This window comes from Anser brachyrhynchus, assembly GCF_964034855.1.
Source record: "Anser brachyrhynchus genome assembly, chromosome: 11".
Taxonomy (NCBI): domain Eukaryota; kingdom Metazoa; phylum Chordata; class Aves; order Anseriformes; family Anatidae; genus Anser; species Anser brachyrhynchus.
Window position 1 is genome coordinate 9536482 of NC_137706.1, and position 27859 is coordinate 9564340.

Sequence of the window (27859 nt, forward strand, 5' to 3'; positions counted from 1 at the left end):
AGCTGCAGGCTTGGCCACACCAGGATGGGGTCCAGCAGGAGGAACAGGACAGTCCCATGGGGCCAGCAAGACGTGGGAGCCGGGGGGCTCGTGATGGCCTCAGCACCAGCATCTCCTGCAGGTGGTGGGTCCCCAAGGCCATGTGTACGCAGCTCTGTTGTGTCCTCAGCACCGCCCTGGATATCCTGGGCTGCTTGCTGGAAGGCAGCCACTGCTCCTCCTGCAGTTACCTGGTTTCCCTGCAAACAAACCGAGTTCAGAGCCCTCTGTCCCGGCATGGGGCAGGAGAGGGGAGCTCCCAGCACCTCCCTGCAGCACCGAGGCTCAGCTCCAAGCTCAGGGATTTCTTCCCTTTTTTCCCTGCCTTTGAAAGCTGCCAGCAGAGATGTGAAGCCTACACGTATCCGGAGCCCCCCCAGGGACTTTCCAGTTGGAAAGAGGTGAGAAGTGCCAGCAGAGCCCGCTCGGCTCTCAAACAAGCCCCAGGGCTCGCTCCAGGTCTCTGCTGTCGGGAGGTCCCCCCCATGGCCGGGGAGCCCCGCATCCCCCCCAGCCTGCAGCGCTGGGGGCTGAAGGCCGAGGAGAAGACCCTGGACTTTGAGTTTGAGGTGCTGGGGGCTCAGTTCAACCATCAGGGCCGCTATGCCCTGCGGCTCAGCGTGGAGAACCCACTGCTGTGTGGCCCCGCGGCCGGTGTCCTGCTGCGCATCGGGGGAGGCAACGCCATCCCCGCCAGCACCGGCACCACCGACACGGTGGAGCAGAGCCACCTGGACGAGGTGTGCTCCTTCCAGCGGAGGAAATTCACCTTCACGCTGCCCAGAGGTGATGGCTGGGTGCCACGGGGATGGGCTGATGGCAGAGGTGTCCCCCTGCTAAGCGAGGTTTGACCCTGCAGGTTTCTGCAAGAACGACAAGAACCACGACGTGCGGCTGCGCATCGAAGCCCTGCGCTCACCTGAGAGCCAGGCGAGGAAGAGGAGGGTGGGTGAAGCCTTCTTCGCCATCTACCCCCGGCCCCCCCAGCCTCGCACGAAGCCCCCGGCTGGGCGGGATGAGGACTGGTACCACTGCAGTGCGGTGGCAGCTCTGCTGCGGGTGGGCAGCGAGCAGCCAGCCATGCACTGCGGCCGCCTGGCCTTCGTCGCCTCCCTGCACGAGCACCGGCCTCTCGCAGCAAGGCTCCCACCGCTGTCACCCCCCAGCCAGGAGAAGGGACAGCAAGAGGGGGACCCAGCCTCAGCACCCACGTCCCCAGCAGTGCTGTCCCCTGAAGTCCCCCTCCGCACGCCTGAGTCCGCTTACCACTCGCTGCCCACAGAGGTAGGGGAGCTGGGGGCAATTTGGGGGCCAGGGGGGTCCCACGTGGGTGGGGGGTTGGTGGCAGCCCCCCAAAAGCCAATCCCCCAGTCCTGCAGCCAGGCAGTGCTCAGACCTACAGGAGCAGGCTCTTTAGGGGATATTGCCCAGCTCAGCCCACAGCACCCTATTTCCCACCCAGCACGGTGCTGAGCATCTGAGATCCAGCACAAAACCTACAGCAGGGCTCTCACCTCCAGCACAGCCCCATAACCCACCCCAAACCCTCATCACCTGCTTGATCAGGCCCTCCAGAACAACCCCATAACCCACCCTAAATCTTCCTCACCTGCCTGGGCAGCCCCCCAGCAATCCCCATGGAAGCAGCACCCACCAGCAGCACCCTGCCCTGCCCTGCCCCGCTCTTTTTAAGGGCTGCGAGCACCTGGTCCACATTAGGCGCAGCTGGGGGCTCCAGGAAAACTTGTGAATAGGAGGAATTTATTGCACAAAGTTATTTTTTTTATCATTGTTATTTTTATAAGGTAGTTTGGGCCACGGGGAGGCATGGGGATAATCTGCTAACGTAAAAGTGTTGGCTCTGGGGTGACCGTGGCTGTTCCTAGAGCTTTTTAATGTCTAGCAAAAGCTCTGCTCCTGAAGGGTGAGGTCCTGAGCCCACGGGTTAGATGGGGGGACATACGGGGGGTGTGCTGCTCCCCTCCCAACCCCACTCCTCATCCGCAGATGCCGCAGGCTGACCCTGCGCTCAGCTCCTCCCCAGAGCTCCCGGGTGACTCAGCAGGCGAGCACCCCTCCTCCTCCTCCTCCTCCTCTTCCTCGGTGCCACCGCTGAGCTGCGGCAGTTTCCGCCTCTCCTCGCCAGGATCCAGCCTGGATCCGACCCCGTGGGCAGCGCAGGTTAGTGCAGGAGCCGGAGGAGATGCCGTCCTGGTGCCTGCGGTGACCTGGTGGGGAGGGGTGCTGGGGCTGCGGGTGCTCTTTTGACACCTTATGGTCACCGAGAGCTTTCTAGCAGAGCTTTGCGTGCTCGTGCAGCTGGAGCTGCCGATGGGACGTGGCCACCCCTGGGGGTCCTGTCCCCAGCTCCACTCGTGGGCACAAGGACCCCAGCCTCAGCATGGGGATGGGAGAACGGGGCACCAAACTTGACATTTTTAGCAAGAAAATGCAGCCCCGTGGGCATGGTGTCACCCGGGCATGGTGTCACCCGGGCATGGTGTCACCCGGGCACCGAAGCCCTTCGAACTACCAGCTGCTGGCATCTGGGGCTGATAAATCTTAGCTACTTTGTCTTCCAGCTCAAACCCAAAGCTGCAGAGCGAACTGTCAGTATTAACAAACCCAGAGGCTGCACCTCACCCTGCGTCACCGTGTCCAAAGCTGTGCAAATAAAGGAGAAAAGACAAGTCCTCCCTGAGGGGCTCCGTTTCCGCACCACCCCGGTGGTGAGGCCGCTGCCTCGCCCGCTCTCAGAGGTGTCTCACACCTGTGAAAACATTTATTGGGAAGGCTCAGGACCACAGACAGGGCTCTGTTCCTCTGATCCTCGGGGGTCTGTTTGCTTTCCAGTCCCCTGCTCTCCATCCTGAGGCTGCCCCAGGGACACCTCTCCATGCGTTACAGCCCCTTGCCCTGCACCGCCTTGGGGCTCTCCTTGAATTTTCGAGGCCCCAATTAACCAAAAACGTACCAGAAATGATAATTAGTGAGGCTCAATTGACTTCGGTCAGCAAATATCTGGACGGAAATTCTGCTGAGTGGTGAAAAGGCAGCGGTGATCGATAGGAGTGGGAGTGGGCTGGGGCAGGGCAGGGGCGCGAAGCATCAGCAAAGGCAATTTCCCCCCTGGCTCCTGGGCCCCCGGGGGGAATGCAGCGAGCTCTGAGCTCCGGCGGTGATAAATCACCTGCTGCTGATGTCAGCCTGGAAGTATTTGCGGGGATGGGGTTTATTTAAAAATTGAAAGCTGGGAGGCAGGAGTATGTTAACTCCCGGCAGGGGATGGAGGGGATCCCGCAGTCCTCTGCTTGTTCCAGAGGTAGGGCAGCGACCTCGTCTCGTGCCTCAGTTTCCCCTTGAGAGCATCTTTAGTGCCCTGCCTGCCCCCAGGTGCCCTAGCCGAGGAGAAACCCATGCATAGGGCTGAATGGTTTGGGCAGAAGGGAGTCAGGGGGTGCAAGGAGGGGGCATTGCTGGGGTCCTTGTCATGGAGAGGAACCTGCAGGTCTTGGGGTGCAGGGACCCCATTCCAGGGCTGCTGCTGGACCCAGAGTCCCAAAAAGTCCTGCTCCATATGGGGGGGTCTCAGAGGGTTAAACAGAGGTGGGACCAGGCTGGTGGCCGTGATGGATATAGGGTTTGTGGGTGATGCTCAGGCAGCTGGCAACACCTCCGGAGGCCGGATCGAGGGCAGAGGGTGCGAGCTGGGTGCTGGGCTGTCACCTCGATCCCGTTCGCTTTCCTAAATGGGAAGGACACGTGGGCTCGCCCCGGTGGGAGATCTGCTCCTCCACACCGTGCCGAGCATCTCATCTGCGGGATGCTGGGGTGATGGATGGGTGCTGAGCTGCCCTCGAAAGGCCACGGCACAGGGATAACGATTTGCTCATCTCACCGCAACCTGCGGCTAATGTATTCCCCGGCACGAAGCAGGAGGCTCTGCTGCCTGTTCAAACACCTCGAGCACGTCGCAGGGTCAGATGGTTCCCTAATTGTCCCCGGGCTCGAGCACGGCACCCAGCAAGCCGGTAACGTGCCACGGGCGAGCTCTCAGCATCCCGGGTGGGCGAGGATGACCCCCACAGCACCATCCCCAGAGATGCCGTCCCCAGCCGGCCGGGATGGGGCCAGGCTTCCCAGGGCTTTGCAGCAGACCCCGGGGGGAGCAGGAGCTGGTCCCGTGCTGGGGGAACCATCCTGCCTCCCTCCCCGCAGGTCCACGTGTGCGCTGAGGGGGGCAGCCGGCTTTCGGAGGTCTCCTTGGCAGCCGGAGCTGGGTGCAAGCCCGTGGCTGGTGGTTTGTTTCCAGCCTCCCCGGAGCAGCTGGCAGCCAGGCTGCAGCAGTCTGTTGCTGTCAGGGCACGGGGAACTTTCCTCCCCCAAACAAAGGGCTTTCTGCACGGCTCGCGCTCCAGCTTCGCCGCTCCTGTTGACCAGGGGCTGCAACGTCTGGGCAGGACGCAGCGCGCGAAGGTGTGATGCTTCCCAGAGTGAGCGCACCGCATCCACCCCATGCAAGGGCAGCTCACGGAGCTTCAAGGGGTCTGCAAAATGGGACAAAAACACGGGTATTAGGCACAGACATGTACACGAGCCTGGCTGAGCCCTCTGGCTGTGCAACAACCCTGGGGATGGGCTGGGAGCTGCTTTTGGGCCACAATTGCCATGTTTCGGAGGCACAGGCCACGTGCCCGGTCTCGCTGGGTGAGCGATGGATATAAAAGCTTTCCTGCCGGATAAAAGCTGGTGTCGTCGCCTCGCTGGGGCTGAGCTCTCTGTTAGCGGGTGATGGATGGCGTGCGTCTCCTGTCTGTGCCCTGGCCACCTCCTGCCACTCATCGTGGTGACAGCGAGGGTCGTCCCAGCACCGGGCCGGGGGGAAAAGAGCCGCGAGCTGCCTCCATTCACTGGAAAGCCAATGAGGCTGAAAAAACAAACTTTGCCAGCAGGGTGATGAATAACGCCGCGCTGGTGAGCAATTTGTTGGCCTTTGAGAGGCTGTCAGCCCGTGACGGGTTCCTCGGGGGCTTCGCAGGGCTCCTCCGGCAGCTTGGCATCCTGCTCCTGGCGGGGGGGCTGGGAGGGGACACGAGGCCGGGGTGACACCGCATCGAGCCACCCTCCTCGCCTCACCTTCACCCTCTGCAGATGGCAGACGGTGTTTTAGTCCCACCCATGTGATGGTTTCTCCCTGTGAAGGCAAATAAATTGTTTTCCCCAAGCTTGGGGTGCTGCAGGGCTTGGGGTTGGGGCAGCATCTCCTGCTCTGAGAGCCCTGCAGGGTGCTGGGGACCGGCACCCCTACCCAAAATGGGCCTCAGAGCATGGCAGAGGTCTTTTTTCACTGATGCAAACACGTTCCTAAATGATAAGAAACGGACCCATCGGGGTGCTGAGGCTGTTGGGACGCAGTTCTTGGTCTAAGCATCCTGCTCACGCTCATGGGGATGGGATAAGGTCTGGCATCTGATAGAAATGGGCCGGTGAAGAGCAGCAATTCATGGTTTCTTAGCTAAAATGGAGCAAAGAAACGGAAGGCGGGGGCTCAGGTGGAGAAGATGGGTTCTTGATTTGCTCGTCTCAAAGCGCAAACTCTTCGGGTGCTCGGAGGAAGCGCCTCGGATCGACTCACAGGAGTGAGCTTTAATTCCTGCAATTTCAGTAATCATGTCCCTTTAAGTGTCAGATAGCTGCCTTTATGAGAAAAGCAAATGGGGTTAAAAAGAGAAAATTGCTCCATTTTAAAAGGCGGGGGGAAGGAAATTGCACGCGTGCCGCTGACAAATATAGAAAGTGTAAAACTCCCCTAATGGAGCAGACGACGGGAGAGCTGGGCTGCCGGCCCATTTAATTATTTGACAGGTGAATTGGGAGTTTTACTGCATAAATGGAACCGAAATGAATTCGGCACATTTTCACCCCAAGGGATGCCCAGCCTGGGGCAGGAATTGTCCTCGGAAAGGGCTGTTGGTGGGAGGACTGGGGTGCCCCAAACCCGCCGTGTGATCTCTAATGAGCACCCTCAGGGTCCCCTGGAGGCGACACCTCGCCTGGAAAGCGGCACCAAGCCATGAATAAAACAGCGCTGGCTTCCTTTGGCTCGGCTTTCCTTCCTCTGCCGGCGCTTCTGTGGGGCTGGGGATACCCTCCTGTGGGGGGGAGGAAGAAGATGCCTCTTTCGTCTTCCTCCCGGGGGTAATTGCATTTGTCCGGCTCCCCCCGAGCTCGTTCCGGGAGCTGCCTTTCCCTGGCTGGATTGCTTTCCTCGCTTTGCTCAGCGGAGACAGGCCGGGGCCTGTGCCATGCCAGCGCTGCATTAATAGAGCCTCAAATGAGATTTCCCAGCCCCAAACGTGATTAGCTGCAGCGCGGGGGGCTGCAGGAAGCGAGGAAAGGCAGAGGCTCTCCCAGGGACGGGTGGCACCACGGTCACCGAGCCCAAATGTGCTCCTCCGCGTCCCTCCGGGCCAAGGGGGTGGGGGACAAAGGTTGCGAAGCGGTGGTTTTGTGGTGCCACGGCCCTGCAGCCCAGACCCCAGTTGCAGAGCCCAAACCCCGTTAAATTACCCGTGCCGCTGGGGTAAAGCAAACGGCGCTTTACCTCTCGGCTTGCTGGCATGCAGAGGCTTGAACGGAGCCTAGGGAGCCATCGGGGAGGAAAACTCACACCAGCCCCAGTCCATCTTCACCGGCGGAGCCCACTATCATTTTATGGAGTCTCCGGAGGCGGATAAAGCTGCCGCCTCCCCAACAGCCACTCATAAATCGCCGGCGGTGCTCCCGGCCAGACCCGGCCGCCATTTAACAGGGGAACAAGGCTGGGACCCCGCAGGAACGTCACATCGCAGGCACACACTCCTTCTCCTCCAGTCTGCAGCCTCCTGTGTAACGCATCAGCCCCTTAATCCTCTTTCCAAGCCCCTTGGGGACGCGGGGACTTTTATTCTCCGGTTCCAGGAGCCACAGGTTGCAAACCACAGCACAAGCGCGCTTGGATGGCTGGGACAAGTTTTGCCCCCCGTCAGGAGAGCTGAAAAAGAAGCAAGACACCCTGGGATGCTGAGTTCCTCCCGCCTGGGAGCGGTGGCAGTGGGTTTTTGGGGTGGATAATCACAGCTCTGCCGAGGGTTTTGGGGTTTTGCCTGCAAGCTGTTTGCGAAGCCTGGCATGGTTCACGCCTGCTATTTTTAAAACGTTTTGTTCTCGTGCTGGGTTTTCCTTAGCTTTGCCATTTGTGAATTTACTATTAAAACCCATTGCTAATTATCACCCTGCGGCCGTTGCTAGCGGTAAAATCTACTCGTTTTGTTCAGGGAAATGTAAACACAAGCGGCGGCGGCAGGGATGTGCACCACGAAACCTGCTGCTGCTGTCTGGGAGGGAAAAGGGAACGGGAAAACCTGGGAACACGGCCCAAAAAACACCGACCTGGAGCTGTGTGCTGTGGGACGCCAAGCCTAGCCTAATCCACGTCATGGCTGATGTGAATTAGGGCACAAGAAGAATATTAGGGCACAAGAAGGAGGTCAGGTCCCAGTTTTCCCCCTTGTTTTCTCTGATTTTGGCCCCGCAGCCGCAGGGGCTGATGCTTTCCCGCATGCCCAGGGAGGTGGTTGAATCGCCATCCCTGGAGGTCTTTAAGAGACGTTTAGATGTAGCCCTTAGTGATATGGTTTAGTGGAGGACTTGTTAGTGTTAGGTCAGAGGTTGGACTAGGTGATCCTGGAGGTCTCTTCCAACCTAGACGATTCTGTGATTCTGTGATCCAGGGTACTGGGAGGGCACTGGGCAGTTACAGGCAAAGCCAGGAGGTCGTTTTCCATCGCTCTGGCTTGGGTCTGGGGGGGTATTTGGGGTTATCCAGCAATAGTGCCCTGTTCCCAGGAGAGGCTTCGATGCTCGCAGTGGGAGATACTGGGCTGGAAACTTGCCGCCAGCCTTCATCCTCACTGCTGCCTCACCCTGCCACCATGCTCCCCCGCTCTCTCCTGCCATTTAGCCATCCTTGGGATGGGAAAAAAAATCACTCTTTTCCTTTACAATGACATTTATGCACCTCTACATCCCCCATTCCTTCCTTTCAAGTGGTGCTTTTAGGAAATGCCTTGGGAAGGAGTCAGGCTGCGGAGGTCTGGGGCAGTGATGAGCACAGCCCGTGTCCCAGCAGATCTGATGAGCAAAAAGAGCAAATTTGTAGGGAAAAAAGGTTATCTCTACCCCAGCAATGAGCTCTGCAGCCCCCCGGGGTCCCCAGGAGGTTGCTCCCCCCTTTGCTCTGGATAGACCCCATCCATCCCGTGCCACCGTCACCAGCCCCGAGCCCCTGCAGCGGGGTGGTCGCAGCGGGGGGGGGACACGGGGAAGGCTTAGGAGGAGGCAGCCCCTCATTAAGGACTCGGGAGGCACAGCCGCACGTCGGCGGGGATTTGCACGCAGAGGCTGTGAGCAGCCCGCAGGGCGGAGGTGAACGTTCGAGTGCCTTACAAGCAATGGATGGTGGTGGGGGGCGACACGGGGGGGCCGGCGCCGTCTCTCACATGCACAGGGTGTGATGGGCGCAGGGACGGTCCCCCCGCCACGAGGAGCAGCTTGCGGCCCCTCTGCGCCTTATCACATCAGCTGGTGCGAATTAATGAGATGGGGAAGGGGGGGCGAGCGCCTGGCTTCTCCCCTTCGCCGTGGATTGGGCTGGAATCCCAATTCCTGCCGCGTCCCTAGAAATGGTGACATGCAATCTGGGGAGGTGGGGGGCCTGGGGACAGGGTGGGGTGCTGCGGTGGGCAGATGTCCTGGGGACCAGGAATGGCAACGGGGACGTGCCTGCAGTTTAGCAGACCATATGCACAGATCCAGCCCCCCAAAAGTGGAAAAAAAGGGGCTGGGGAGCTGGCAGGAGGGCTGAGATGTGGGGAGCAATTGCCTTCATCACCCGCCGGGATCACTTCTCCCCCTGTGCAGTGGGGTAATGCAAGGAAGGGGGCACCCTATGGGGGGACGCTGTGTTTTCCAAGGGAAAACTCCATAGTGAAGCGCGGCCCCTCCGAGGGATGCTCGGTGCAGGGCCTCTTGCTGAGGCACAAAACAACGCACGGGGCACTAGGAAGCAGCGTGCAGAACGCCCAAAGTCTGAAATGATGTCAAAGCAGCCATCGGGCAGTGCCGCGTGGGCTTCGGGATGATATCATAATAAATAAAAGAGTGTTTTAATAAATAAAACAAGATGCCCGGGCAAGCAGCGCTGCATTATGCATGTGCCAGGGGACTCAATTAGCCGGCCGGGCTTTGGTCGGGTGGGGAAGAGGCGGCCCCACTCGTGCCGGGGCAGGAGGCGCCCTTGCAGGAGCAGAAAAGGGCGAGGGGCAGGAGGCAGCTGCAGGCAGAACTGTGGTTTTCTGTGGCACCTCCACATGGCAATGCCCCTGCAAGCACCCAGTGGGGACGCAGTGCTGGGACCCGGGCTTGTCCACGTGGGGAAAGCAGCAGCCAGGGCTGCGAAAGTCTGGAGAGAGCTCTCAGAGCTCCCCAGGCAAACTGTTGCTTGCCGGGTGTCTTCCAAGGTAGAGACCATGAGCAGCGCAGCCCCTCTGGCGCCCCATCTCCCCCCTCCACCCGCCCCGAGGAACTCCGCGGCAGGAGTTGTCTCCATTTCCATAAACCAATTACCCCCAGATAATCTCGGGAGCTTTAAACATCAATATCCTAAACGGCAGCGCGAGGGTGGCGCGCGGTGGCTGCATCTCCCCGCGCATGCTGGTGCCGCTCCATCACCGCATCGCCATGGAAACGGGGGAGTGATGGAGGGGAGGGGGCATTCGGGATGCAGGACACATGAGGGGCCTTTTAGTAACCATAGTGAGGGACGCAAGGCAGAAGGGAATCGGTTATTGTTTTGCAGGGTGCCTGCTTTCCAAGGAGAGTAGCGTGCCGCCGCTCAGAGGTGGGTTTTTCCGGACGGGAAGGAGCAGGCGGGGAGCTGCTGGGAGGTGAGGACCACCCCGAGCCCGCCCGGACCCCCCAGCATCACCCCCCAGTATTCAGGAGCCGGATGGGAGCGATCCCTCTGGCACCAGCCCTCAGTGGGCAGCATCCCGATGGGTTTGGCTCATCCCTGGGGTGCTCCCCACTTGCAGGGATGCTCTGAGTCCGTCTCGCCCACGTGCGCACGCGAATAAATCGCTGCCGGCCAGCAGTAATGCCGGATGACCTTGGTTTGCTGGAGGCAGGTGCGCGTGCAATTAGCAGCACAAAGCTTGGGAAGGCTTCTCCTTCCCATCAAGGCAGGCTGTGGGGTGAAAAGCCCTCGTGCTGCTTCGTTCTGTGCCTGGCGGGGGGAGAAGAGCCTCAAGGTCGCCGCTGAATGCGCCCAGCCTGGCGCTGGGGCGGGGAGCAGCCACCAAAGCTCCCGCTCTGCAGCCTGCCCGCTGCCCCCAGCCCATTCTTTCCGTTCCGAAGCACATCCCCGCGTGCTGCACACTGCCGTGCTGGTTTTTTTTTTCTTTTTCTCCCCCTCCACTTCACAGCTCTTCAATGCTCTCATCCTTAGGCAAGTCTATAATGAAGGGGGCCCGGAGCGGGCGGTTCTCTCCCTCCTCCTCCTCCTCTTCCTCCTCCCATCGCCAGCCCGTGTCTGGCTTCATTGGGACCCCAAGCACGTTGCGGGCCGAGCAATCCCCCACAGAGCTCGTTACTCGACAGCCACTTTTCCTCCAGCCCAGTGCTAATCCCACCTGCCCGGGGTGCCCAGCTCAGCTCCACGTCCCATGGGTGGGCTTCACCCACCCCAGAAGGGAAGGGGACAGCACCAGAAGCACAGGGGACATGGAACATGTCCCTTGCAGCCATGGGGCAGGTGAGGGGCCACCAAACCCATGTCTCCAGCAACACGAGGGGACGGAGGTCTTGTGAACACGGAACATCCCCCCATCCTGCTTACACTCCCTGAAGAACCTCTGCCATCTCCTTAACACCAAATCCAGGGGCTCCAGCTCCCAGGGGCGCAGGCTTGGGGCTGCTTGGGGCTTCCCTGCGCTCTGGTGGCTTTGGGGGTGGTGGGACCATGCCCTGCTTCATCATATCCCTTGGGATCTTCAAGCTAAGCTGCTTCTAGATGGGGGAGAGAAGAGGTGCGAGGGTTGTGATGGAGATGACTGAGGATCTTGGGGCGTTCCCATGCTTCCAAAGCTGACCTCTCCCGAGAGCCACGTGGCCTCCCTTCCCTCGAGGACACCTGCCCAGAGGAGCCACCGCCAGACACCTTCTCATCATCGTGTCCCATCAGCAGGGCTTTTGTGTCACCTTCTCTGACACCGTGCCACAGCCTGCTGCTGCTGTGTGGAGAGGGTTTGAGGGCACCAAGTGTCACCAGGCAGCAGGACTCGGGTCTTGGGGCTCCCAGGGCAGCGCCGAGGCCCCCTAAAAGCTGTGCCAGTGCTAAAAGCATGAGGAATTGCCCCAGAGCAGCCTTGATGGGGAAGACGTGCCCTCGTGGCACGTAGGCCATAAGCAGCACAAATGAAAATGACCCAGGGCTGCAGCCCCCAATGCTGCTGTAATTATTGCTCAGACTCGTTATGTGCTGGCTTTAATGACGGCGGTCGTTAACATTCAATCTCCCCTCTCCTTTCCCTGCAGCCTCCTCCCTGTCCCTTCATCAATACTGCTGGATAATTAGCCTCTGGAGTCTGGAATAGCCTTTTGGATAAAAGGGGCTGCTTACAAAGCAAACCAGGGCGTGGGGGGCTCGGCGGGATTGGGCTGCCCGCGTCTCGTGCCCCCCCTCGAGCATTGCCAGGGGTCGGTGCTCATTCCTCCCAAAGGAGCCTGCCAGGTGGGATTTGGGGTGGGCGCCCTGATGCACAGCTCCTTTTCCTTCCCACCCCAAAGCCTGCTTCACCTCCCCTTCCCTCCCAGTAAGACCAGTACAGGGGTGAGCTGGAGGCCACCTGCACATCCTCATGCCCGTAGGTCCTCAGTGGCATCCCACGGGATGGCATCAGGGCTGAGCATCCCAAATCCCACCATCCTTCTTCACCAGCAGGGATGTGGGGACAACAGGGAGACCCTGGGCTCCCCCCAGATGTTCCCAGATGTTGGGACCAGTGCTGTGGCTCCCGGACCAGCTCTTCCATCGAGGAGGGTAAGCCACTGCCTGTGGCTACGGCTTGGATTTGGGGACGGGGCTTCGCGCGCGCCCCGCAGCATCCCCGGGTTGGCCAAGCAGGAGTTAAGGCTCGTGCCTCGCATTAAGCTGGGGGAAGGGAAGGCCTTGATGGCAGCATAAAGAGAGGGCGGTTTTGCCTTCCATCAGCTCCTTTTTTTTGATAAAAGGCTCCTCTCGTGCTTGTCAACTTGTGGAGCGAGCGGTGGGGGCAGAGCAGTCGGCTGCCTCCTTGCTTCCAGCCGAGGGCTGGAGATGTGCTGGAGCCTCGGGGCCGTGGGGCAGGGCGGTGTTCCCGGGGCCAGATTCTTCCTTGCCATGGTCCTGGGGGCTCCTCGAGAGCCCCAGCACCTCCCACGGACTTTCCTGGCAGAGCTGAGACCCAGCAAAGTCCCTCAAAGCTTCCCAAAACCCTGCCTCCGCCTTGCCCTGCCTGGCAGAAATGAATTCCCTCCTTCCCCCCTTCTTCCCCAGAGCTGGGGGGCGATGAAATATTTAACTGCCGAAGCAGGCGGCTTTGTTATATTGATCTTCCCCGCGAAGGCTCGGGGGGACGGTGAGCTTTAATTATCAGTTGGCACTTGATGGGCCAAGGCGGGGACTCTCTGCTCCCCGCCGCACGCGCCGGGCTGGGTACCACGGGGCGAGCCGGCCACGCACATCTCCCAAAAAGCAGTTGCCAGGGCAACCGGGGAGCGATGGATGGAGCTGGTCCTGGGCGTTTGGGAACGTCCACGGGGCACACGGGCTTTTCTGCCTCTCTCTCTGCAGCCCGTGCGTTGTGTTTCGTCTGCGTCTGGAGCGAAACGTGCGACATCAACACGTCCGGGGAGCCCATAAATAAAATATCACTTAGGGGAGGCCGGCCCAGTGCCAAGATGCCCGCGAGGCTGCAGATTCCCATAAAACCCACTCGTGCGTTTCATTCATTACAATAATTGTTGTGTTGTTGCCCCGCCTGGCTCATTCCCGTGCGGGATTTGGGGGCAGAGATGGGGTTTGGGGGGCTCGAAGGTGCCGGCAGCGGGGCGAGCAGGTGCCAAGCGCTGGCTCTGCTAGCGCGGGGTGATTAAACCCAGCCATCAGGCTTCTCCCTCCTCTTCCTCCTCCTCCCCACACCCATGTGCGATGGGATCTTCATCCCAGGCCGGATCCGGGCTCGAGAGCCCCGGAGGTTAATGGTTTCCCCGCGCAAGCTAATGGCGCTCGGTGCTCCCGGCCGCCCAGCGTGTCGCCGCGCCTGTCCCTTCCCATCAGCGTCTGCAGACAATGAGTTCACCTTCAGCAGCCTGACACCTCTGTATTTAGGGGGGGTCGGGAGAAGCCAAGGGGGGAGCGTCCCCATTTGGTTAACCCTTCCCTGCCCGGCCGGCCACCAGCCATGTGTTAGCTGCGCCGCAAAGATTTGTCCACCCTCCTCAGCCACCTCTGCTCGTGCCAATCCTTTGAAGGCCTTGCCAGGGAGGACGAAGGCTCCTTGCTCCTCATCCTCACCACCCGTGCAGCCAGCCCCTGGCAGGGGCGGTGGCTGTGACAAGCTGTCTGCCCACATCAGCGCATCGGCTCTGACGCCCTGGCACCGTGCCTGCGGCTGTCCCGGAGCATCCCGGTGCCACGCATGGACCCAGCCCCGTGGAGAGGGCTTGGGGAACCCCTTGGCACGGCTCTGCGAGGATGAAGGAGCGGGCGGTGATGGACTGATGCTGTTTCCAGCCCTCCCAAAGCTCCCTGTGTTCATCACAAGTGTTCCCCGCAGCGGGTGGAGAAGGGACGGGCTGGTTCGAGGCGGTGACGGATTTCCCGCTGGCCTCATCCTTCACCATTTGTGGTCCCCGGGGATGTCACAGCGGGGAGGGAATTCGGCAGCTTTTCATCTTTGGCTGGGGAGGGGGGGAAACCCCACTTGCCCTCGGCCCCGACCGATCAATCGAATTGCAGCAGCCAGCCCCAAACCCTCCCCTTCGCAAAAAAAAATAATAATATCCATAAAGTTAATTTGGGACAGCTCTGGTGATTTCATTGCCCCCTCCCCGGGGAGCGATGCTGTGGGCCGGGGGGGCGCTTTGGAGCGATTGCCCGGGGGGGGTCAGCAGAAAGGGGTCTGCGTCTGATGAATTATTCACATGGGTGTCACTAAGTGCAGAATTAATCCTTTTGCTTCCAGCTGGCTGCTGCACTAAATTATCACTCGCAGTCATGCGGGAAAATGCTGCGGAATTCATTTAGCTGATTATTGTTTTGATCTGGGAGCTGTAATTTTTTTTTTCCCTCCTCTTCCCCATCCTCTCCCTTCTCTTCCCCCCCCCCCCCCAAAACCTTCCTTAATACATGTAAGAGCCGGGAGAGGAAACAAAAAGCAGGAGAGCCGTGGGCTCGGAGAGCTGAAATCCAGATTGCCTGGGCTTTTTATACTAAGCAGGAGCTAAATAAACCCTGGGCCATCTGCACATCCCGGCGCACGGCCCGGGGATGCTCCCGGGGCTGCCCTGAGCTGGGTTTTGGATGCTCGCACCCACCAGAGGGATGAGGCGGTGAGATGCGCGCCCGGCGCCTCTGCCTTCTCCCCGCTCCCTCTTTGGAGCACAAATGAGAACAAAAGACTTTGATCAGAGACAAAGAAATCAAAGGCTTCAGCAAAACGCTCGCGTTTTCGCAAATTAATGTCTGTTGGTAGAAAACTCTCGCAGTGGAAAATGAAGCCGGCTCCGTACGGCTTGTGGCGCAATGCCTGGCTCTTGTTTTCCCTGCCTTTTTTCTTTTTCCATCCTGAATTTGTTGCCGTGCCCAGCACAGACGAGCTTGACCACACAGGAGCCAACACAGAGCGGTGACAAACATGAGCAGGATTCAGCCCTCGTGTGTGCAGCGGGTCCCCAGCAATGCACAGCGTCCGCCAAGGATCGGAGGACGCGCGTCGGAGATCTCCTCATCCCTAGCGGATTAATTAATCACCCATGTTTGTCAATGAACCCTACTTATTATTAACCCCTATTTATTAATCACCCCTATTTATTAATCACCTCTATTTATTAACCACCCCTGCTTATTAGCTGCGCATGAATCAGCGATGGCTTGTGCTGCCGTTCGGCACAGCCTCACCTTGCTCGGGGCGTTAATTCTGCACTCGGGACCCTTGGGGCATGGACTAGTCCTACACAACGCTACAAATGTCAGGGGGAAGAAAAAAAAAAGGAAGGAAAAAGGAAAAGCTAGCGCTGTTTTTTTTCCAGGCGAAGCAAAATCAACAGGCTGGATGCGCCGCTGCTTAACCAGCCTTAATTTATGTAATTGCTGCCATTTAAAAACAGGAGCAGATCGGTGCCTGGTGTAAATTGTCACGGCGCCGTGGTGTAAATTGTTCCTGTGCCAGCCCAGCCACCAGACCCTAAAAAAATCTATATATTTATTTATAATTTGGGGGGGAGTTGCATTTCTGAGCCGCCAACAGCTCCCCTTGACTTCTGCAGGCGTGATCGCCGGCAGGGCTTTGAGCGACAGCCGTCAGTCGCCTGCGCCCACTCTCTCCCCTTCTTGCGCCCTAATGAGCGGGATGGGGAAAGGCACGCGGAGGCAGCAAATGTCTTCGTTAAGGGGAATTGGTTGCTTTCCGCCCGCCGGCCCCCAGGGAGCGTTCAGGGCAGCGCTAATTGAATTAGGAGCACGTGCGCTCCCGCTCCGGCTCCGGCGGGCGAGGGCTGGGCAGCAGCTGGACGCCGGCCCCGGTAATTGCAGGCAGAGCATAAACTGTTGCATTTTGCATGATCCCGTCTCTTTTGGGGCGTCTTTGGTGCTCCGTGCTTTTGATGCTGGATGGAGCTTTTGTGGGGCCGGGGGCAGGCGTGGAGAAGGATGGGGAGAGGGGCGCTGCGCCGCTGCTCGCGCCGTGCATCCATTCGGAGCCTGATTGCTCATCTCAGAGACAACATCAAGGTGGGAAGAGCAATTTGGGGGGGTCACGGTCACCGAGATGCCACCAGATGCCAGCTCCCAGCCACCCCAACCTGCTCCTTGCTGGGGGACACAGCGGTGACCCCATCCCCAAACCCGCCCTGGTGAGGGCAGCGTGGGCTCCATCGCTTCTTCCATTAGCTGCGACTTCCCCCCTAACCAGATTAGAGGCCAGTCCATAAAAGCCAGGCTGGCGGGAGCAGGGCGCGGGAAATGAGGGCAGGGAAATCACATTAGGGCTGCTGGCAGCGTCTGGCTCGGAGATGCTCTGCTGCCCCAGGCTCCACCAGAGATGGGAGCAGAGCTGGCCGCAGAGTGACTTTTACCATCCCTCTGTGCCAGCAGGACCCGGTGATTTCCACCCCTCCCGGGGCTTTCTATAGGGGGTCAGTGCACAGCATGCAGCAGGCATCCTCCTCTGCTCAGCCCAAAGCTCTCCTTGCAAAGCCCCGGGAGCACAGCACCTCCCCGGCCCTTGGAGGGGGGACAGGGGGCATGCAAAGGGGGGGCGCAGCCCAGCTCCCTCCTCTCGCAGGATGAGCCCCGTGGCAGCTGCATGCACGCCCCAGATCCGATCTAATCGCTCCATCCCGAATCCATTTAGCAAATTCTCCCCTATTACCGCTGCATTAGGTTTTAGACCCCAGGCACCTCCGTCTCGTACTTTTCGGCTGCGGAGGGAAAAAAAAAAAAAAAGCAGCTGCTCTCCTCCTCCAAGCCCTTTGTATTGATAAATGGAGCTGTGGGGCGAATGCAAAACCAGCCCTCACGGTGCTAATATCTTCCTGTACTCCAGCCAGCTGGCTTTAAAAATAACAGGTCGTTAAACCTCGACTCTGCTTATTAAATAGCGGGGTGAGGAAGGCGCGGGGCGCACGATGGCTGGGCGCAGAGCAAAGGGGCTGGGGCCAGGGGGTGATGCTCGGGGCAAATCAGGGTGCGGGTACCCCACTTGTTAATGCTGTGGTAGCTGGTGGCAGCCAAAACTCCTGGCCTGGGGTCGACACCATCCTCTCGCCCTCACTTTCTGCAAGGGGGCGAGGGTGCTGCAAGGGATGGGGGTGCTGCAGGGGATGGGGGTGTTGTAGGGGATGGGGATGCTGCAATTGAGTTTGAGCAGCGGGACGAAAAATTAGCAATAAAGAAGAAATATAAGATAAAAAGAAAGCAAAGCTATTTATTTTTTTCCTCCGACCCACTGAGCTTTATTGCTTCCCTTCCCGTGCCTGCGACGGCTGCTTCGCGCCCAGCCTAATGGGGAGCTGCAATAAAGCCCAGGCAGCGTGCGGAGGCTCGAGCAAACCCAACATAAACGGGGTGAGGAGTGCAGGGGGGGGAAATTGGACGCTCCAAAGCGCCGCGGGGCTTGCACCCATCTCCTGACAGCGCCGCCGATGGGGGCTGACACCCTACTAATGGTGCGTGTGTGCCGTGGGTGGCAGGGACATGACAGCCCCGACGGCGCGGTCCCCGCTGATCACAGCACTGTCACTTCCCTGCCTCGGCTGCCGGTGATCAAACCCGAGCAGCACAGCCTGCTTTTGGGGCTCTCGCTGTGGGTTTTTGCGTTAATGCCTTAATTAAAAGCAGGGGAGAGGAAAGCAAAGTGAGGCGCGTCCCGGAGAGGACCACGGTCCCGTGCAGGCAGCAGAGCCCCGCGCACTGCTCAGGGTTTACAAAGCAGGGCAGTGTTTTCCTAGCCTCCTGCCCTCTCGCTGAATAGATTTGTGCCTCTCTTCCCAGTCGATGAATAATTTACGGGCAGCACTTAACGATTAGGGGGAGTTCTCTCCAGCCTCTACCAACATTTGCTTAGTTGGCCAGGCTTGCTTTCTGCCCTCCTGCCCCCCGTAGCTCCGCGATTTCTGCAGACCTTTCTGCGGCCCCTCCTGGGGGCTGGTGCCCACAAAGGGGCGGGTGCTGAGAGGGGTCAGGGTGCTGCGGGGGGTGAGGGTGCTGCCAGAGGAAAGGGTGCTGCAGGGGAGAAGGGTGCTGCAAGGTGTGAGGATGCTGCAAGGTGAAAGGATGCTGCGAGGGGTGAAGAAGATGCAAAGGGTGAGGATGCTGCAAGGGGTGAGGATGCTGCAAGGCGAAAGGATGCTGCGAGGGGTGAGGATGCTGCAAGGGGGGAGGATTTGAGGATGCTGCCCTGGCCCCCCCAGCTCCTCCTTGTGCAGCCGCACCCCGAGTGCCACCCAGCGGCCTCTCTGTGAACGGCACAGAACCGGGAAAATAATAAAAATAAATAAATAAAAACCCAGCAGAACGGCTCCGGGCTGGGGGTGTTGATGGATTGATGCTCCCTGCTGAGTTCTGTCGGCAAATGCAGTCGATGGGCGAGCAAACGGTGAAACAAATGGCTGCAGCGAGGCTGAGGGCAGGGCTCTGCAACGCCCGGCCCAAAGGGATGGGGAGCCTCGGCTTTGGGGTCGGGGTTTGCGTTTGGGGTTTGGGGTTTGGGGTTTGTCCCTCAGGCACCGGCTTTGGGAAGCCCGGGGGGCACAAAAGCTTTGGAGGCACTTGCAAAGCGTGCACCTCCTTCCACCCCCAGCTGCTGGGGGAGCCTCCGCGCTCCTCCTGGCCGGGGATTTCTTTATTTTGGGGGGGGATGAAAGCACAGCCGCTCACGGGCAGGAGCCGGGGGGGCTCGCTGCTCCCCCCAGCCTTATCTGGCCGGAGCAGGCGGGAGCGTGGAGCCGACGTCTCTGTTAAATGGGGCTCAGCTCAGATTAAACGCCCTCCGATACAATCCAATTAACTCCCAAATTGAATAGCGATGCTCTGCCCGATTCCCCCCCCCCCAGCCCGGTGCGTGGGAAGGGAGGTCAGCCCGGGTTTAATCAGATGCAGCCACAAAAAGTCGCCCACACACATCCCAGAGCGACCTGTCCCTCGCAGTGGGGAAACTGAGGCAGGGCTCCGAGCGCAGGGGCAGGCAGCGACCCCCTCCTGGAGGCTTCAGGAGCTTCCGACACCAAAAAGAAGGGAAATGGGGGATTTTTCCCCCTCTGATCTTCCTAAGCCGCTGCAGCAATTTTGCTCTGATAAGCAAATCTGCGCTTATCCCATCGTCGGGACAATGGCGGAATTGGGCTTAGCACTTGTCCGGGGATGTATTTATTGGGGCAGGGGGGTGGGAGGCTGCTGCCGGGGCCTCAAACACCTCGGTGCTCACAACGGGACGAGTCGGAGCATCCTCAGCCTGCAGCCCCCCCGGGCACGGGGGAGAAGGAGCGACGGATGCGATCGGCTGAATCGATGCCAGCAGATGAGAGACATCGAAGTGTCTCCTAGCAATTTGTTAAGTAAATAAAAAAAAAGGGAGAGAAAAAAAAGAAAAAAATCACAAAACTTGGCCTAAGCAAATAGGGGAAGGAGGGGGGGCGTCTCGTCGGGGCGGATGAAAGGCTGCGGAGCCGTGTGTGGAACGGCTCGCCAGGCAGGGAAAGCTTCAGAGGATTGTAAATGACGGGGAAAAAAATAAAAAAATAAAAAAAAATAAAATAAAAATCAGCAGGAGTTTCAAAGCTGCTGCGGTTTCAGATGTGGATGCGCAGCCTTTCATCCCGGAGCCCTGCAGGAAGGAGGGATGTATGTAGAGACGTTCGAAAGCGGGTATAGGGGAAGGGGAGTGCAAATACCCTTAACTCTGCCCTCCCTGGAGGGTCCCAGCTTCATTTTGGGGAGCATTTTGGGCAGCCCCTTCCCTCCTGCACCCCCGTCCCCATCGCTGGGGTGGTGCTGGGACAAGCAGAGGCTTTTGGGGCAAAAATAGGGGCAAATGGGTGTTGGCAGGGCGGGGAGGTGCTCCGAGGCAGGAGGCTGGGGCTGGGTGTCTGGTCCCTGTCCCCGTGCATTATTGATGGAGAGGATAATTGCGTGCTTCCTACCGGTTCCATGATGAAAAATTCATATCCCGGGATGAGCGCTGGGGGTCTCCATCGACCGACACCGGGCTCTTTGTTCCCTAACAGCGACCGGGGGGGACGTGGGCGCGGGGGGCGCAGCGGGTGGGGTGCTCGAGCCCCTCGCTGGATGTCCCCACAGCTGGGGACGTGTGGGGACCCCAAAAGAGGGGCTGAGGTGGGGAGCACAGCTTCACACCCTCCCCGGGGATGGAAGCGGGGTGGCAGCAGGGCATTTCCCAGCGGATTTGGGCACCTCTGCTCCGCATCCAGCTCCGAGCCGGCGTCGCCCAGCCCGCGGATCTGAGCGGCCGCGGGGGCTCAGAAGTTAATGGAGTGTTTGAAAGCCACGAGCCAAGATCCAAGGCATGGAAATGAGGTGCCACCAGCGAGGAGCTGCTGCGGGACCTGCCACCAGACTGCCTGGGAGCGGGAGATAAGGCAGGGGCGGGCCGGGGACAAGGACTTCGGTGGCTTTGGGGGGGCTGTCAGGGGGACGGGGCAGCTCTGCCCCGCTCGGGCAGCAGCAGAGCCAGAGGTTTTGAGGACAAAACCTTGATTTCTGCTGCCCAGCAGTGGGAGGGAGCCCAGCCCAGGTTGCTAAGAGCAGGCTTGTGTTGTGGTGACAGCAGAGGATGCTGCAGGGCTCTGCTCCGGCTGCTTCGAGCCCCTCGGGGGCACCCCCAGGTCCCCAGGATGAGGACAGCACGGGGCCAGGGTCGCCGCCACCCCTGCCTTTGTTGCCGCACGTGCGTGGCTCCGCGGTGCAGCCACCGACCCCTGGCTCTGGTGTCCCCTCACAGCCCCGCCAGGACGCCATGGCCCTGCCGCCGGCTGACAGCGTCCTGCCCGGGATGCCGCAGAGGTACGGGGGGCTCGGGGACACCCCCGTTTCCACAGGTGTCCCCTGGGGTGGTCTCCTCCTTGCTCCCTTTCTCCCCAAGCCACCCAAGGGGGTCCCTCTGCTCTCTGCCCCGCAGGTCCCAGGACGTCCCCAGGGACCTCCAGCAGCGGGTGAGTGCGCTGCGGGCAGCGGTGGCCCCGAGGGGACATGAACCTGGGGGGGGGGGGGGTGTTCCCCCCAGATCAGCTGCAAGCAAAGCGTGGAGCCGCTCCTCTCCCTCCTCCTCCTCCCCCTGGCAGCATCCGTCCCCCCCCAAGGCCACGCGGTGCTGCTGGACCCCCCCCGAAGGCCGGCCCCAAGGCTGGGCTCTGGCAGGGATTCAGGAGGCTCAGCTGCCCTCTCTGCCTCCAGAGAGACAAACCCTCCACGAAATATTTCCCTTTCGGCACCCACCGGCATCACATGGCCATATGCCCCCCCCCCCCCCCCCAAAAAAAAAACACACCAAAAACCTTCGCATCCACCCGTATCAAATATTCCTCCCCCTGTTTCAAGGATGTGCAAACACCGGGCAGGGCTGAGGCTGGGAGGACTGAAATGCTCGGGGTGCTCAGCAGCTCTGGGCCAGCCGAAGCCGTGCCCGGCTGTCTGTCCATCCAGAGGCAGCACCGACCTTGGGAGGGTTCCCCCCCCCCAACAGGGCTGTGTGGGTGCCCTTGCCCCCACCGCCGCGGCTGCATCGTCCTCGTCCTCGTCCTTGTCCTCGCGGGAAGAGGCCAGGGAGGGGGAAGGGGAAAACCCTGCTCTGGATCCAGTGCCCGCTCCGTGGGGAAACCGAGGCACCTCCGTCCATTAAAATAAACCCCGGTGGCAGCGTGTTCCCCACGGATGGGGCCGTGTGCCCCCCCGGAGGTTAAGCCCAGCTCTGGCACTGCCACACCCCAGGGGTGTCGGGGAGTCGCTTCCCCCCTGGGGGTGGCAGGAGGAGGAGGGGAGAAGAGGTGGGGGCTGCAGGAGGGCCTGCGGGGGGCTGGGGGGGGGGAGTTGGGGAAGGGAAGTGTGGAGAAGGGAGAGGTGGAGAGATGGGGAAGGAAAGGGTGGGAGGAGGGAGGGAGGGAGGGAGAAGAGATGGATGGATGGATGGAGGGATGGAGGGATGGAAGGATGGATGGATGGATGGATGGATGGATGGATGGATGGATGGATGGATGAAGAGAAGGATGGATAGATGGAGGGTTGGTTACAAGAGGGGAAAGACTGGATGTTTCTGAGCCCCTCCGAGGTGGCTCTGGCCCTCAGGACAAACCTCCTCAGCTCAGCTCCGTGGGGCTGGGTGCCAGGGGAAGCCCGTGCCGGTGGTGGGGTGCCGCCGGTGCTGGGGTGCCACCGGCTCTGCTGCGGGCTGGCAGGAGGTGAGCAGGTACCGCCTGGCGCTGAAGCGGATGGCGGGCGACCTCCTGTCCCTGCGCCGGCACGTCACCAGCCTGGAGGTGGAGAACGGGCACCTGCGGCGCAGGCTGGCCGGGCGCGAGGAGCCGGGCGGCGCTCTGCTCGCCGACGTGGACGTGGACGTGATGACCAGGGAGGAGGTCCTGGACCGCCTGGGTGCGTGGTCAGGGAGGGCGGAAAAGGGGACACCCCTCTGCGGGGGACCCCGCTGTCCCCCAGCCGCGTCCCGCAAGCTGAGGATGTGGCGTGGGGCTCTGGCAGCCACCCTGAAGGGCGAGCTGGTGTCGGGCACGATGGAGATGCGGCGGCTGAAGGACCGCGTGCAGCGGCTGCAGAACGAGCTGATCCGGGTACCGGCACTCGTGGGCGGGATGGCGATGGGGTGGGGGCTTTGGTCCCCACCACCCCGAGCATGGCGCGGAGGCCCTCGGGGTTTTTTTCCCTTCCTTCCCCCCCAGAAGAATGACCGGGAGAAGGAGCTGGTGCTGCTCCAGCGAGCGCACCGGCAGCAGCAAGCCGCCCTCAGGAGGTGCCAGGAGCAGGTGGCCAGGACTAAGGGCCTGGAGGAGATGGTGAGGCAGCAGGAGAAGGTGAGTCGGGGTGGGCTGGGGGGCAAGGACAGGCGGGCCCAGCCCCTCTTGGCTCTTCAGAGCCACCTGGTGCCAAACTGATGGCAACAGAGGGGATGTGAGGGCCACCACCACCCCTCCACGAGCTGTCCCCTGCCCTGGGGACATGGGGACATCCCTGCTGCTCCCGCAGGTGATCAAGGTGATGGAGCGGGTGCTGCAGGACAGGCTCTCCATGAGCACTGAGAAACCAACAGGTAGGTGTGAGCGGGGTTGGGGGTGGCCACCCCCTGCTGCTGCTTCCACCCCATAGGAACCACGGGGCCAGAGCCCTCTGGCGCCCATCCTCTCGCACGGGGGATGGAGGGCACGTCCCAGGGGGTCCCCCTCACCCCCTGTCCCCACGCAGGGGACCTGCACGCCCTGCTGCTGGCCGAGAACCGCAGGCTGCGGGAGGAGCTGGGGAGGCCCCCGCGCCCCCCATCGCCCCCCATGGCCCCACGTGCCTCCCATGGCACGCGGAACATCTTCGGTGGCACGGAGAAGCTGTCGCTGCTGGCCAGGCTGGAGGAGGCACAAGCCCGCGGGCGTGTGATGGAGAGGCAGGTGGGCAGCACCCCAGCACCCCCTGATTTGGAGGGGATAAGGGGGGAGCAGCCTAATTTCGGTCCATCGCAGCTGGAGGAGGCGGCGAGGAGGTGGGGACGGGAGAAGCAGGAGCTGGGCACACGGTTGCTGGAGTGGGAGCACGGCTTTGGGGGCTCGGCCCCCCGCTCTCCCCACGTCCCCACCTCGGTGAGCACCTTGGGGACACGGGGGCACCCGTGGGGCTCACCGCCCAGCCCCACGCCAGGGGGGATGTCTCGGTTTCCCTGCAGGACTGGGGGCAGGAGGGAGGTGGGAGTGTGGCCCCCAAGGGTCACTGGCACCCCCGTATCACTGCCCTCCCCGTCACGGCTGCACACCTCTCCCTAAAGCACCCCACGGGGTGGCAGACCCCCGAGACGTGTTCGCATCTCCCACCAGAAACAACCCCCAGGCTCCACCTTCTCCCCAAGGAGACCCCGGACCCTGGACCCCCTGCCCTAGGGGGTCTTAAGGGGGCAGGACGCCGGAGACACTCTGAGATGCAAAATTCATGCTCATGGCAAAGACCTGCTGCTTTTAGAAATTACAGAGCAAAACAGAGGCGAAGCAATATGGGGAGGGGGGCAGCTTTCCCCCCTTGTCCCGTGGGGCTGGAGCCAGGGCTGGAGGTGCTGGAGGTGTCCCCAGGCTGGGACCGGAGGGGGGCCACCAGGTGTCCCGCTCACGCCGGGCACTGCAGGGGCCGGAGCGTCAGGTAGATGGGTTTGTCGGGGAGGAGGATGAGGTCGAACTTGGTCCCAACTTCCACTGCCCGCTTGGTCTCGATCTTGAAGTTCTCCAGGATCTGGGGTGGGAGGAAGGAAGAGAAGGAGGGAGGCGGCGGGGATGGGAATGCCCAGAGCATCCTCCCCGGCCCCTCACAGGGAAAAACTAAGGGGCAGGGTTGGGGCACTAAGGGACGGGGTTTGGCACTAAGGGATGGGGTTGAGGCACTAAGGGATGGGGTTTGGCACTAGGGGACGGGGTTTGGCACTAAGGGGCAGGGTTGGGGCACTAAGGGATGGGGTTTGGCACTAAGGGATGGGGTTGGGGCACTGAGGGACGTGGTTTGGCACTAAGGGGCAGGGTTGGGGCACTAAGGGGCAGGGTTGGGGCACTAAGGGATGGGGTTGAGGCACTAAGGGATGGGGTTGAGGCATTAAGGGACAAGGTTTAGTGATGGGACTTATTAGGCCATGTTAATGGTTGGACTTGGTGATTTTTGGGGCATCTTGAAGGTCTTTTCTAACCTAGATGGAAAGATTTTTCCAGCCTAGATGGAAAGTTTTTTCCCAACATAGATTTTATGATTCTACACCCTCCGAAACCACCCCAAGCCCCGAGGCTCACGTGCATGAGGAAGAGCTGCATCTCCAGCTCGGCGATGCGGCGCCCCAGGCACTGCCGCGGCCCGAACCCGAAGCTCAGCCCCTTGAAGTGCTTGGAGCCCGGCAGCAGCCAGCGCTCGGGGCTGAACTGCTCCGGCTTGGGGAAGACCTCGGGGTCCCGGCCCATGGCGTAGAGACCGACCTGCACCAGTGTCTGGGGGAAGGATCAGCCCCATGGGGAGCTGCCCACGCTAAACCCAACCCTGTCCCCCTTCTGCACCCCACAGCGGGCTCCCAGCTGTGCTCGGAGCTCGGGGACAAGCAGATGGGGGGGAGGAAAGCCCCATTTCGGTCCCGTTCCCCCTTCCCACCCTGTGGCCCGGGGCTCACCTTGGGGGGGATGCGGTAGTCCTGCAGGACAACCTCCTGCACCGTGTACCGCTGCAGCGTCACCGCCACGGGGTGCAGCCTGCGGGACAGGAAAAGGGGGGGAAAACCTGCTTTTGGGGACAGCTTCCTTCCTCCTCTGTGCATAGCACTCCAGGGAGCTGCCCTACGGGATGCCGGTCCCGCCAGCATCACATCGGCTCCCCCCCGAGATTTGGGGAGGAGAAGGGGCTGGCTGCATCCCCATGCCCCGCGGCGCTGGGAGAGGCAGCGGCTGCCCCCCGGCTACCTGAGCGTCTCCTTGATGGCCGCCTTGAGCAGCGGGGTGGTCTTCAGCATCTTCACCCTGTCCCCCGCCACCTTGTGCTTGGCGGCCAGCACCTCTGCCCGCAGCTGCTCCTGGGTGCCCGGGGACCGCGCCAGCTCGAACATGGCCCACTGCAGCGTCACCGAGGTCTGCAGCAGGGCACAGCGGGGCTCAGCGCCACCGCCGCCCCGTCCCCGCCACCCCGCGCCCTGCCCCTGACCGTGTCCACGCCGCCCGCCATCATCTCGGTGACGCTGGCCTTGATGTCATCCAGGGGCAGCTTGTCCTGCAGGAGGAGGCTGGAGAGGATGCCCATGTACTCCCTGCTGCTCTTGCGCTGCAGCCGCAGGTCCCGGTAGACGTTTTGGATGCATTTGTCAGCTGGGGCAAATAGGGGCACGGTGCTGGGTGGTGCGGGGTGCTCCCGGTGCCACCACCAGGGCATCAGAGGTGGCACCTGAGGACATCACTGCCCCGTGCTGGTGGCTTTGGGAGCCGCCGGGGGAGGAGGAGAGCTCACCCTGGGTGAAGATGGCATCCCAGGCGTGGACGTGGTCCCGCCACGTCCTGGTGTTGAGGCCGCGGAGCAGGGCGGGCGGCAGGTAGAGCATGGGCGAGGTGGTGTGGAACATCAGCGTCACGGCGTCGATGAAGCGCTGCGCCTCGGGGTCCACAAAGTCCTGCAGCAGCCCCAGCCGCTCCCCGTACAGCACATGGCACACAGCTGCAAGCACGGCACCCGTGAGCCCACCCAGCACGGGGGAAGACCCAAACGCAGCCCCTCCACCCTCCACCGTGGCCAGATGCAGCCCCTCTGTGGCTATGGGGCCCGGCCCGGCCTCCTGGCATTGTGGGTGCTGATAAACCGCTGCTTTGCCAGCAGCTGCCGGGTGGTTTGCTGCCGAGTGGGAGAGAGGACAGCCCTAAAAATGTAAGTCTTTGGGGAAGAAGTGCTCTGAGGATGCAGCTGGGCAGGACACGTTGCACCACCCGTCCCACATGCATTCGGGAGAGATCTGGGGGGGGGCTCACACTCCAGAGCGAAGCGGAAGAGCTCGTGGCTGAAGTCGGCCGTCCAGCGCTCCCGGCCGCTCTTCTGGACCTGTGCCCGTGCCCGCCGGACGAAGTCTTCGCCCACCTCGCTCAGCAGGGGCACGAAGCCCTCCACCACCTGCGGCGACAGCACCTCCTTGTTCAGGGTCAGGCGGTCCGAGCGCCAAGCCTCCCCCTTCCTGCGGGACACGGCGGCGGGGTCACAAGCGGCACAGGGCAGGGGGGGAGCCCCCATCCGACACCCCCAGCACCCTCCTGCTGCGGCAGCTCCCCACCGCCCCGAGCTCCAGGGACGGCTCGGGGGGCGGTGGGGCCCCGGGGCATGTTTTTTGGGGACTCACTTGAGGAGCACGCCGTAGGGCTTGTTGCGGTAGTCGCGGTAAGCCACCCAGGGGGGCACGCTGAAGCGCTCGGGCATCATCCCCTCCGACCTGAAGAGCGTGGCCGCGTCCCGGGGGCTGATGATGTTGATGCTCTCGTAGACACCCAGCTTCTCCCTGCCACCACGGGGGGGGGGTAAGGAGACAATGGGGTTTCGCCCTAAAACCACCCAAAGCCCTTCCCCGGGTGAACGCCCCGCTCCTGCCCATCCCCGTGGCGTCGGGGTGAACGTGCCCCATTAGCACCCTCCTGTCCCGGCCCAAAGCAGCAGGATCGGGGCGGGATCCTCACCTGTAGATGGGCCCGAAGCGCTGGAACTTGCGGGCCATGATGTTGTGCACGTTGTGCAAGCCGCCCTCCTGCCAGAAGCGGTAGAGGTTGAGCCAGCCGCCCCGCCGCTCACCCGGCACCTGCTCGAAGGGACGAGCCGCCAGGGCCGGGGCTGGGGGGCCGTGCGATGGGCCGGGGACCCCCCCAGGGACAGGGACCCCCCCAGCCCGGCGGCAGCCCCCGGCATGGCTGCGGGGCCGCAAGCCGCCCGGTTTGGGCGCAGCCCGGGCGAGCATGGGAGCGGGCGAGCGGGCGGCGAGGGTGACCTCGCTCTTATCCCACCCAGCCGAGGCTCAAGGTGAGGAGACGCCTCCTGCTGCGTCACGGGGCCGGGTGCTGGCGAGATGCCCCAAAAGGGCTGGGACGGTGGGGGCTTGCTTTGGGGGCAGCACCTGGGGAGCACGGTCCTGCCCCAAGAGCCACTGGAGTATGGGTGACGCGTTCGGTGATAAACTGGAGCTGATTGATACGGCGGTGCACCAAGGGTTAAGAAGAAGTTGCTAGGCTCGGATGGGCTTATAGAGGGCTACGC

At 61.4% G+C, this 27859-nt stretch overlaps 2 protein-coding genes across 11 annotated transcripts; one reads left to right on the plus strand and one right to left on the minus strand.

Moving 5' to 3' along the window:
* Positions 1 to 56: 56 nt before the first annotated feature.
* Positions 57 to 24979, plus strand: CCDC33 (coiled-coil domain containing 33; the record flags this gene model as incomplete). Of its 10 annotated transcripts, XM_080607765.1 has the most annotated exons (11): positions 57 to 825; positions 899 to 1323; positions 2047 to 2220; positions 20856 to 21066; positions 22211 to 22501; positions 22607 to 22695; positions 22804 to 22935; positions 23108 to 23171; positions 23324 to 23520; positions 23593 to 23709; positions 23941 to 24078. In XM_080607765.1, the coding sequence occupies 11 exons, from the start codon at positions 57 to 59 to the stop codon at positions 24001 to 24003; spliced, it is 2532 nt and encodes an 843-aa protein (XP_080463891.1). In that variant the 3' UTR covers positions 24004 to 24078. The 10 variants fall into 10 exon arrangements, 9 of the variants coding, with proteins under 9 accessions (XP_080463891.1, XP_080463888.1, XP_080463887.1 ...); XM_080607762.1 differs by having other exon boundaries at positions 22211 to 22695; XM_080607761.1 differs by having other exon boundaries at positions 22607 to 22935.
* CYP11A1 (cytochrome P450 family 11 subfamily A member 1) lies at positions 24050 to 27859 on the minus strand. Its single transcript, XM_080607781.1, has 9 exons — positions 27289 to 27859; positions 26958 to 27113; positions 26596 to 26795; positions 26084 to 26287; positions 25784 to 25944; positions 25546 to 25712; positions 25260 to 25338; positions 24892 to 25083; positions 24050 to 24346 (listed from the first exon to the last, which is right to left on the minus strand). Exons 1-9 carry the CDS (start codon positions 27561 to 27563, stop codon positions 24224 to 24226), a joined length of 1557 nt encoding a protein of 518 aa, XP_080463907.1. The 5' UTR covers positions 27564 to 27859; the 3' UTR covers positions 24050 to 24223.

Excerpts from the sequence above, each read along its gene's own strand:
- CYP11A1 (XM_080607781.1), bottom strand. The coding sequence starts at position 27,563 with ATGCTCGCCCGGGCTGCGCCCAAACCGGGCGGCTTGCGGCCCCGCAGC. Across the intron at positions 27,114-27,288 it reads CGCTTCGGGCCCATCTACAG|GGAGAAGCTGGGTGTCTACG; the intron begins GTGAGGATCCCG and ends CCGTGGTGGCAG. Across the intron at positions 25,713-25,783 it reads TGGCGGGCGGCGTGGACACG|ACCTCGGTGACGCTGCAGTG; the intron begins GTCAGGGGCAGG and ends GCCCTGCTGCAG.